At 37.1% G+C, this 11,412-nt stretch overlaps 1 protein-coding gene across 1 annotated transcript; it reads left to right on the plus strand.

The window, feature by feature from the left end:
• Window positions 1–8,691: 8,691 nt before the first annotated feature.
• On the plus strand, window positions 8,692–9,072 carry LOC127546804 (adenosine 5'-monophosphoramidase HINT1-like). The gene has a single exon (XM_051973744.1). The coding sequence runs from the start codon at window positions 8,692–8,694 to the stop codon at window positions 9,070–9,072; it is 381 nt and encodes a 126-aa protein (XP_051829704.1).
• The last annotated feature ends 2,340 nt before the right edge of the window (window positions 9,073–11,412 follow it).

The following is an 11,412-nucleotide window of genomic DNA, read 5'->3' on the forward strand; positions in this document are numbered from 1 at the left end:
TGTAGATGGTTGCTTTCACGACAAATCTATTGGAATTGTCCTGAATCATCTCATTATTGAAAAGATCCATGTCCATCACAGTTGATCATCACAGAATTTTGTTGTTGTGTACAATGTTCTCTTGGCTCTATTCACTTCACTTAGCATCAATTCATTTAAGTCCAGACCTTTCTGAAATCATCCTGCTGATCATTCTTATACAACAATAATATTCCATTACATTCATACACCATAACTTATGTCAACCATTCTCCCAACTGATGGGCATCCACTCAGTTTCCAGTTCTTTACCAATACAAAAAGGGCTACTACTAACATTTTTTGCACATGTGGGTCCTTTTTCCTTTTTAATAATCTCTTTGGAGAACAGGCCCAGTATTGCTTAATCAAGGGGTATGCACAATTTGATAGCCCTTTGGTCATATGAACTCAGGCCTTCTTGACTTCTGGTCCAATGTTCTATCCACTGCACAACATAGCAGCCCCATCAAGAAAATACTCAGGTGCTTAATGGGTTCTTTTATGTGATCAGAATATCAGATTAGATCAAGATCAGAACCCACCCATGGTTGTTTATCTTCCATGATTCTTGTTCATGTCTTCCCATAATTGATACTATTTATCTGAGACATGCACTAATAAGCTGATTTGACATCCTGTAGTAATGGAAAGAACTCTGATAGGAGTTCAGATTTTGGCTTCTTTGCCTACATGACCTTGAACAATCTACATTGCTTTAAATTCTGATAAAGCACTCTATTATTTAATTTGATCTTCACAATAGCATTGTGAGTTTTTTTAAACAGATTTTTACAGATTTAGAAACTTAGACTAAGTCACAACCAACACAGAAACACTCAGACGTAGTGTTTCTGAGTTAGGATTTGAACTTGGGGATTCTTAATCCCAAATCTAATACTATCCACTGAACCATGTAACTGTCTCAAGCATAGTTCTTAACCTTCCATTCCCTTAATCTATAAAGTGAGAAGGGTAGGTTAAAATAAGGATTCTTTATCTGGGATCTACAGACTACAGATTTCAAGGGTATCCGTTAAACAAGAAAAATATTTCCATCTCCAACTGAAATTTAGGGTTTCCTTCAATTATGAATGCAGGTAACAAACATCAACCGGAGGGTTGCTTAGGCTTCAGTAGAGTACTGAAGAGGTCCAAGATCCAAAGTGGTGAAGATACCCTAATATTTAAGTTCTCTACAATCACTTCCTACTCTGAATCCCACCATCTAGAGTTTCATGTACCATCATCTAGGTAATAGTTGTCCTTCATGAACTTTGCATTTTTATTTTCTTCAATGATAGATCTCTTCAGTCAGTCAAAAAACATTAAGCTCCTACTGTGTGTTGGACACAGTGTTCAGCACTGGGATACAAAGAAAGACAAACGATGACTCCTGTCTTCTGGGAGCTCACCATCTAGTGAAAGAGGCAACAAGCAGGCAGTTATGTACAAACAAATTCCATTTGACAAAAATTAGAGATAATAAATTGACTACTGATTTCTTTGAGAAGACTAAATGGGTGTTTATGGATGGATGTAATCAGCCCTGTTTCATCCTTGGATATCAGTTATTGGAAAATCTTGTTGTCAGGGATGTCTTTGGGGTTTTGTAGATTACCTTCCATGGTGCAGGCAAATGTAATGAGCAAGCATCTGAGTTTTGGTTTATGTCTTGTTTTGTGGTTATATTCAATGGACCCTGAGAAAAATTACTTAGTTAAACCTAAGTTAGGTCCTGAAAATTGGCCTGGCAGCAGGCGCGCGCGCACACACACACACACACACACACACACACACACACAGATTGTCCTTCATTTTTGAAGAAGACCATGACATCAAGGAGGTGATGCCATGATATGCAAGGGAGTTGGATTTAAGGAAGGGAGGATTGTGCTAGGTCACCTGCTTCACTTTCCCCTCCAGAGCCATGTGGGTCCAGTGACAAGATATAGATCAAGACAATTGCAGTTGGCCCTAGATATATATATACACACACAAAATATATATATGAGTGTGTGTGTGTGTGTGTGTGTGTGTATGTGTGTGGAATGTGTCCTCATTCTTTTCACAGTAGATTGTAGCTCCCATCTCCTCAATGTATGATACTCACTTTACTGTAGACACTTTAAACAGTTTATTGCCTTTTTCTATGGCTCTTACTGACTGAACTGGGAATAGACTTTTGAGCAATGTTTGAAGGTTGCAGAGAAGCAGATTTTAGACTCTTAATTTCCTTGCTGTTTGAACAAAACAAAAAGAAAAGGGATCATAGGAGTCTCCTAGAAGAAACTTTCACTATTTTAAAGAAGGGTCTTGCTCAGATGTTGGTTGGATTAAATATCTTTTGAGGGTCTCTTTGACTCTGTGGTTCTGTGATAGTGATTTTGCAAAATTAGGTTGTTCTTAGACTTGCCTCTGCAACTAACTTGTTATGTGATTCCTGGAAAGTTTAATATACAGTGTATCCCTTTGGACTACAGTGTCTTTATCTTGTTGTTCTTGCTTAATCATTCTTCAGTCGTATCTGAGTCTTTATGATCCCTTTGGAACTTTTCTTGACAGAGATACTGGAGTGGTTCATCATTTCCTTCTCTAGCTCATTTTGCAGATGAGAAAACTGAGGCAAACTGGGTTAAGTGGCTTGCCCAGGGTTACACGACTAGTAAGTGTCTGGGACCAAATTTGAGTGTAGGAAGATGAGTCCTCTTCCTGATACTTTATCTATTGAGTCACCTAATTGTCTTTATCTATATGTGAAATACATGGGGATGCATGATGGAAAAAGGCAGTCTCAGGGAGGATGGGATAGCAATAATCAAGATCACATTGTAGATGTGGGGAGAGATTGGGCATGTTCTTTTTAGCTTCAAAGGGCAGACAAAGAGGCACATTTGGACAATTTGCAGAAAGGAAAAAATTCGAAGAATTAGTACTTTTTAAGTGAAATGAATAACTGACTCAAGATAGCAGATGAGACAGCATGATAATAAGAGCAGAAAGAGATGTCAAATGTGTGAGCCATGAGACTCATAAAATTCCTAACTGCTGCCTGAGCTAGATTAAAATATAATTAGTAAATATTTAACAAAATAAAATTAAAATACAGTAAAACATAGATAATAGTAATATATAGTTTTATGGCCCATAAAAATGCTTAAGTTTGAGTTTGATGCCACTGGTGTCAAACTGAAAACTAGAGTTGGAATCAGGAAGATCTGGATTCAAACAACTCAGGCAATTTCTAGCTGTGAGATTTTGGGGAAATAAATCACCCTTTCTGTACTTCAGTTTTCTCATCTGTAAAATGAGGGTGTTGTCCTTTCAGGTACCTTTAAGTTCTAAATCTGAGATGCTATGATCCTATCGGTTCTCCCCACTGGAGGTCTTCAAACCAAAGCTGGCTGACCACTTGCCAGGAAGGTAGCAATAGGAATTCTTTTTCAGATATGTTTGAATTCTCGGAACTCTAGCTATTGAACTCTTTGAAATTCTTGGATTCTGTAATAGGGAGTATAGGAGTGAAGAAGAGAGAAAAGTGCTCTAGAAAAAATTTAAGGGAATCTTTTCTGACTCCAAAATAATTTTGAGGAGCAACCTCGGGAAAACTTGGTGCATTTTAAACTACCCTTAAGGCTATGGGGATATGGTCTGGTAAGTGGGCAACCATCTTGAGGGTTTTTTTTTTTTGACTAAGGAGGTGTTGGGGAGCAAAGTTACAGAGCGTCTAGAGTTCTGAGTCTAGAGGCAAGAAGAACTGAGTTCAAATCCAGCCTTAAACCCTTAATAATTGTATGATGTTTAGCAAGGAAGGTACTGCAGGACTAGAGAAGGGTCATTATTGTCTAGGCTTCTAAAAAAGGAAAGGAAAGCAAGTCTTGAAAACTCTGATTTAATGGGATTAATTTTTATTTGGGGCAAAATTCTAAGGTGTCTTAATGTAAACGTGGTCATAGAATGTCGAGAAAAGTAAGCAATCATTACAGAGAACCATTATGACATCATCAAGAATGGGTACATTCTCTGCTGCCCCTGTAGCTGCTACTTATTTCTTCCCTTCCTCTTTCTTTTCCCAATTCTCTGCTTCTTAGAGTTGGTCAACAGAGAGTCTTTCAACAATGGCCAATGGCTTCTTTTCTATGATGTTTACCCCCAAGCATTTCTCATTTCTTCTTTCAAACTGATATCAGATCATTAATTTTCATTTCCTAGCAGTACCAAAAGAACCATTATGTAGATATCTATAACAAAGGATGATAATGAAGGGCTTCTTGGACATTTAATAATTGTTAGCAAGAAATGTGTGAGTGCTATAGGCCTGAAGAGGGGATATCAGATGGCAATTAACAAAAGTGCAGACAGTAGACAAATGGTCTTTCATATCCATCTCCATGTATTGGGAAGCTGTCAAATGAAATGGTTTCCTGGTTAAATTGGTAATTTGGAAAGAATTTCCCCTTATCTAGACAGTAAGCAGGTTTAAAACTTACAACATGCTAAATTTAATGTACTTAACTGTTTTCTGTAAAACAGGAAATTGGGAAATCACTTTATGACGTACACCATAAAGACACAGTTGAGTTTTTGAAAAATCATGTCAGACTAATCTTGTTTCCTTTTTGACAGTTTTTGAGCTAGTAGACTGGGAAAATGTTCTAGAGATAATTTAACTGACTTTTTTTCACACAATGATAAATCATCACTAGATACTGATACAATTAGATAGATTTGGGACCATTTATATGGTAGTTCTCAAAAAGTCATTATTGATTTGATGTCACTTTGGAAGGAGGCTTCCAATACAGGCCCCAGGATTCTGTTATGTGGCCCTGCACCATTTAATTTTTTAAAATGAATTTGTGACTTGAGTAAAAGTATAGATGATTTGCTGATCAAATTTGTAAATGACTCCAAACATATTATGACAGAGTTGGTAAGAGAAAACAAAGGAACCTGACAGAATAGACCACAGAAAGAAACTAATAAAATCTGATTTGATAGGAATCAATATGATTTCACATACTTGAGTTAAAAAATTCAAGTTCACAAAATGTGAGGTAAGAGTGCTGAGGAAATGTATTTTGACTCATTGACCAATGGCTCTCTCGAAGCATCTGCGGGACTGTCGTGGAAGAGGATTAGCTTCAGATGACTAACTCCAGCAGCAACAGTTGGAAGTTGCAAAGAGAAAACTTTAGTCTTATGGTCAGAAAGCCAGTCAGCAAACACTTATTGTGTGTTTATTATGATTAGGCACTGTGTCAAAGGATGAGAATACAAAAGAAAGGCAAAAAACATGGTCTTTGACTTTAAGAGCTCACATTTTAATGAAGACAACATGCAAACAATTTTATGTAAAGAACATCAGGAAAACTTTTCTAACAATTAGAACAGTCCAAATGTAAAATGGGCTGCCAGAGAAGGGTGGAAGAAAAAAACAAAACAAAACAAAAAAACCTGCTCTTACATTTTTAGTTAAATCTGTCAGAGACATATAATTTGATAAATGTGTAAACATCTGCTCAGGGAGAAGTTCTGACCAACAAAGTTCCTTCTGCTAAAACAGAAAAGACTCCCACACTCCTTCCTGCAACTGATTTTTCATAGGAATTGGGGGATGGAGAGATGAAATTTTACAATCATGGCAAAAGCAAAAAGGCGCCACTTCATTTGGGATTTTTAGAATTACTAAACAAAGAGATCAATATTAAGGCAGGCACCCTGGGAGTTGTCTTCTCAAAATTAATTTCTTCTTTAAATTTGACTAATGGAAACTACAAGGGATATTTGGTTAAATATCTCTCTTTAGTTAAAAAAAAAAAGATTACTTTCAGTTTGACCACCTTAAATTGGTAGTTAGTTATGGATTAATCCTTTTTGAGAACAAAGGACAAACAACAATAGTAGTTATGATTTACCTTTGGGAAGTAAATATGCAGCCTATTTTGATGAAATGTTTTAATTTAAGGGAGATTCATTTAGTCTCTATTCCAGGGAGACCAAGGACTTTAGGACTAGGATACTAATAGTATGTAATGAATATTATAGAGCTTTGTAGAAGTAATGTTGTGTAGTAAATAGAGTGCTGGATTTTAGGGTCAGGAAACTTGTTTGAAATCTGCTTCAGAAACTTACAAGATAAGCAATCTTGGACAAGTCACAGTTTCTCTAGGACTCAGCTTTAGAATATTGGAGGTGGGAGTTGGACTCAAATCCCTCAAAGTTCCTTTCCAGATTTGTATCACTGATATTGTCGTTTTTAAAAGCTGATCTAGATATTCTTTGAGGTGGTCTCTTACAACTGTGGTATTTTTTGATTTTATGAGTATTTTCAAAAAGATATCATTCTGAAAAAGGTGTCAAAACTTGTTTTGCTGGATGCCAGAAGGCAGAAGTTAAAGCACTTCATGAAAGTTGCAGACTCACTATGAAGATAAACTTTTTAACCCTTTTAAAATGCTTTGAATGAAAAACATGATTTCATTGGTAGAGGTAAGCTTCCTTTATCAGTTCAGGGAATTTGAAAGAGCTATGAGGTGAGTACCCAGGGTCAGGATGTGTCAGTGGTAGCAGAGGCCCTAACCTTCAAAACATTCCACTTCTAACAATTAAGACCGTCGAAAATAGAATGTGCTGCTCAGGAGAGAGCAGGCTCACCATCACTGAATGTGTGTAAGCATAGGTTGGATGATCACATGTTAGAGATGTTGTAGGGGAGATTCAGGCCCCATCTAATAAAAATGGCCTCTCAAATTGCCTTGCAGTTCAAATAAATCCTGTGATCCTTGAATGGAGAGGACTGCATTTCTGAATAAGACAAAAATGAGGGGAGTGATGACCTGGGCATAAATGAGCCTAATAAGAGGGAAATGGAGGACCTGAGATGTCATAGTGGGAGAAAAGGGGGGAAGAATTATGGTTGTTGGGCTGGTCCCTCTGGTCTCTCAAAGTTTCTAGAAGAGGGGAAGGAATTAGATGGATCATTAATCCCTGGCCCGAGGCAAGAATTCTTCAGTGTAATAGACACCCAGTACACAACTATTTGTAGCATGTCTAGTGGACTTGAGTGGTCCCTCAGACATGTTTAAAGTTCAGTCCGATGTTATTCTTAACCAAGGAGCATGCTTCTCCTTGCTGTGAGTGAGTCCTGATATATGTACCTGATTTTTTTTTAAATTAAAGCCTTTTATTTTTCAAAACAGTGGATAATTCTTCAGTGTTAGCCTTTGCAAAATATTTTGTTCCTATTTTCCCTCCCTTCCCTCATGCCCTCCCCTAGATGGCAAGTAGTCCAATATATATTAAACATGGTAGCAATATATATTAAATCCAATATATGTGTACATATTTATATAATTATCGTGCTGCACAAGAAAAATCAGCTCAAACCAGTAAAAAAGTAAAATAAAATGCAAGCAAGCGAAAACAAAGAGTGAAAATGCTATGTTGTGATCCACATTCAGTTTCCACAGTTCTCTCTCTGGGTGTAGATGGCTCTCTTCATCATTGAACAAGTGGAACTGTTTTGAATCATCTCATTGTTGAAGAGAGCCACATCCATCAGAATTGATCATCATATAATCTTTTTGCTGTATACATTGATCTGGTTCTGCTCATTCCATTTAGCATCAGTTCATGTAGATCTCTCCAGGCTTCTCTGAAATCATCCTGCTGTGTACCTGATCCTTTGAGACAAAACCAAGGCCATATTCTTAGAAGGGTTGCTGTGGGAAGGGGTCAGGAATGCTTCTGTTCATATCCCTGATTGATTACGTTGGATAAGATTGGAGGGTGTGTGTGTGTGTGTGTGTGTGTGTGTGTGTGTGTGTGTAGACGCGTGTACATTTGTAGTACTTCCTGTGATTGTTCCAGGATGGGTTCACTTTGTTCTGAGGAGACTTCTCAAGGAATGGACTCCATTTCCCACAGAGTCTTACTGCTTCCAGGTAAGAAGTTCCAGGGCACCTCAATATGTGATGAGAGATATAATTCCCCAGCTGGTCTGAGGCAGGAATCTGACAAGAGAGTCATGGAAAAAACTAGATACCTCTTGACTGAGTTAGCCCAGGAGCCAGCTTTATATACTGTGCTGCCAGGTCATATGGAAGAGAGGTAGGACTGTAGGAATGAGCGATGAGATTGAAGCATGTCCTTATAGGAAGAGTTGCTTGATTAGTTACACTCCAGGCTCATAGCATTTGGGATTTGCTCCTTCAGCTAATCCCTTAGTGAGAGCAGGATAGGAGGAAGAGAGGTACATAGTTATATCTGGAAGTATTTGATTTGAAGTCTGGCATTTCCAAAAAGAGCCTGAGAAAACTATGGATGCCACAGACAGTGATATTTGAAAAATCTTATGGCGAGGAATTGGATTGGAGAAGGGTCATTGTTGTCTAGCCTTTTAAAAAAGGAAGGAAAGCAACTCTGACTCAATGAAATTGATTTTGATTTGGGGTGAAGATTCTAAGATGCATTAATGTAAAGGTGGCTTTAGAATATCTAGAAAAGGTTTTAGAATATCTAGAAAAGTAATGATCACAGAGAACCATTATGACATCATCAAGAATAGGTACATTCTCTGCTGTCCCTGTTGCTGCTATTCATTTCCTCCCTTCCTTTTTCTCTTCCCAATTCTCTGCTTTCTGGAGTTACTCAACAGATACTTTTTCAAGGATGACAGATGAGATCAACAAACCTCATTGTACCCATCAAAGAGGTGACTCAATCTTTGGGAGAATAATTCGCAAGGAAGTTCCAGCCAACATAATTTTCGAAGATGACCTATGTGTTGCTTTCCATGATGTTTGCCCCCAAGCTCCAATTCATTTCCTAGTGGTGCCAAGGAAACCCATTATGCAGATATCTTTAACAGAGGATGATGATGAAAGACTTCTTGGACACTTAATAATTGTTGGCAAGAAATGTGCCAATGCTATGAGCCTGAAGAAGGGATACCGGATGGTGATCAACGAAGGTGCGGATGGTGGACAAAGTGTCTTTCATATCCATCTCCATGTACTGGGAGGCCGTCAAATGAAATGGCCTCCTGGATAAACTGGTGGTGTAGGGAAGAATTTTCCCCTTATCTAGACAGTAAGCAGGTTCACAATTTATAACATGCTAAATTCAATGTATTTAACTGTTTTCTGTGAAACAGGAAATTGGGAACTCACTTTATGATATTCACCATAAAGACACAGTTGACTTTTTGAAAAATCATGTCAGACTAATCTTGCTTCCTTTTTGACAGAGTTTTTGAGCTAGTAGAGTGGGAGAATACTCTAGAGATTGTTTAACTGGTTTTTTTTTTTTTTTACACTATTTGATAAACCATCTCATGTTGCCTAGACACTAATACAATTAAATGGACTTGAGACCATTTATATGGTAGTTCTCAAAAAGTAGTCATTAATGATTTGATGTCATTTTGGAAGGAGACCTCCACTACAGGCCCCAGAATTCTATTATATGGTCCTGTACTATATAACTTAAAAAAATTAATTTGTAATTTGAGTAAAAGTATAGAGATTTGCTGATGAAATTTACAAATGACTCCAAAGCTGGGAAGAATATCTAACATACTATGACAGAAATGGAAGCAGAAAAAGATCCTGACAGACCTGAATACTGGGAGGAAATTAATAAAATGTGTTTTGAAAGGGATTAATATGATGTTATATACTTGGGTTAAACTGAAGTTCACAAAATGTGAAATGAGACAGTGCTTAGGAAATGTTTTTGACTGACTGACTAATAGTTCTCTTGAAGTATGTATGAGACTGTCATGTGGAAAAGGATTGGCCCCAGATGACTAACTCCAGTAGCAACAGTTGGAAGTTGCAAAGAGAAAATTTTAATCTTATGGTCAGTTAGCCAAGGTCGGGGGATATAAAGAAAGGCAAAAACATGGTTCTTGATCTCAAGAATCTAATTTTAATTTTTTAAAATTTTAATTTTAAAATAAGAGTCAACATTCTAATGAGGAAGATAACATGCAAAAACCTTTATATGTTATGCTTCAGTTTCCCTGAATTGTTCAGCCTCAGTTTCCCTGAATTATAATACCTCAGTTTCCCTAGTGGCAATCCCGCTTCCTGGCCATTAGGACTGAGATAATTAGGGCTGCAGAGCTCTGGCCACTCTAGCATTCCAAAGAATCATAAAACAACAGATGTTTTATCTCAAATACCTAGGTGATACCCTCCATCTTTCTGGTTCAGACTTCCTGTTTCCTGTTTTTGACTGCCAACCTGTCAGAATTAAAAAAAAAAGTTCCTTGCTGGAATTTCCACTCAACCAGTGGTCTGCATGCCCCCCACTCCAAATCTTTGTTTCCCTGATGACTGGAGCCCTATAAGAGTCTCTGGAATTATTGCTCATTGCTGGATGCTTTGAGACAAGAGTCCCATCCAAGCCAGCTGGCTGGTATGGCTTTGCCAATACACTATTAAAACATTAAAAACTTTTAAGCTCTATCTTGACTCAGTTTCTCCAGCATTACAATATAAACAACATCAGGAAAACTTCCTAACAATTAGAACAGTCCAAATGAGAAATGGACTGCCACAGAAGCATAAAAAAACAAATCAAAATAAAAACAAAAATAAAAAAAACTCTTGCATGTTTAAATTTGTCAGGGACATATAATTTGATTAATCTGTAAACATCTATTTGGGGAGAAGTTCTGATCAACAGAGTTCCTTCTGTTAAAACAGAAAAGGTTCCCACACTCCTTCCTCCAGATGATTTTTCATAGGAATTGGGGAAGGAAGGGGTAACATTCTACAATCATGGTAAAAACAAGACATTGTTTCATTCGATGCCTAAGGCAGGCATCCTGGGTAAAGATGTCTTTTTAGAATTAATTCCTTTTTAAGTCTGATCAATAGTAACTGAAAGGAATATTTGGTCAAATATCTTTCCTTTGAGTTTAAAAAATAAAGTTTTTCTACTTTCAGCTTGATTGAGACCAAAGACTTGGAACGAGGTTACTAACTATATTAATAGTTTAACATTTTTTAATTTAGTATTTTATCTTTCCCCAGTTACATGTAAAAACTTTTTTTTATTATAGCTTTTTATTTACAAATTATGTGCATGGGTAATTTTATAGCACTGACAATTGCCAAACCTTTTGTTCTACTTTTTCCCCTCCTTCCTCCTACCCCCTCCCCTAGATGGCAGGTTGACCAATATGTGTTAAATATGTTAAAAGTATAAATTAAATAAAGAACAAGTATACATGTTCAAACAGTTATTTTGCTGTACAAAAAGAATTGGACTCTGAAACAGTGTACAATTAGCCTGTGAAGAAACTAAAAAATGCAGGTGGACAAAAATAGAGGGAATTTTATGTAATGGTTCTTAGTCATCTCCCAGAGTTCTTTTGTTGGG

Source organism: Antechinus flavipes, chromosome 2 (genome assembly GCF_016432865.1).
Source record: "Antechinus flavipes isolate AdamAnt ecotype Samford, QLD, Australia chromosome 2, AdamAnt_v2, whole genome shotgun sequence".
In the NCBI taxonomy this organism is placed as follows: Eukaryota; Metazoa; Chordata; class Mammalia; order Dasyuromorphia; family Dasyuridae; genus Antechinus; species Antechinus flavipes.

What these genes read in the sequence shown, in the direction of transcription:
- LOC127546804 (XM_051973744.1), top strand. Translation starts at nt 8,692, where the DNA reads ATGACAGATGAGATCAACAAACCTCATTGTACCCATCAAAGAGGTGAC.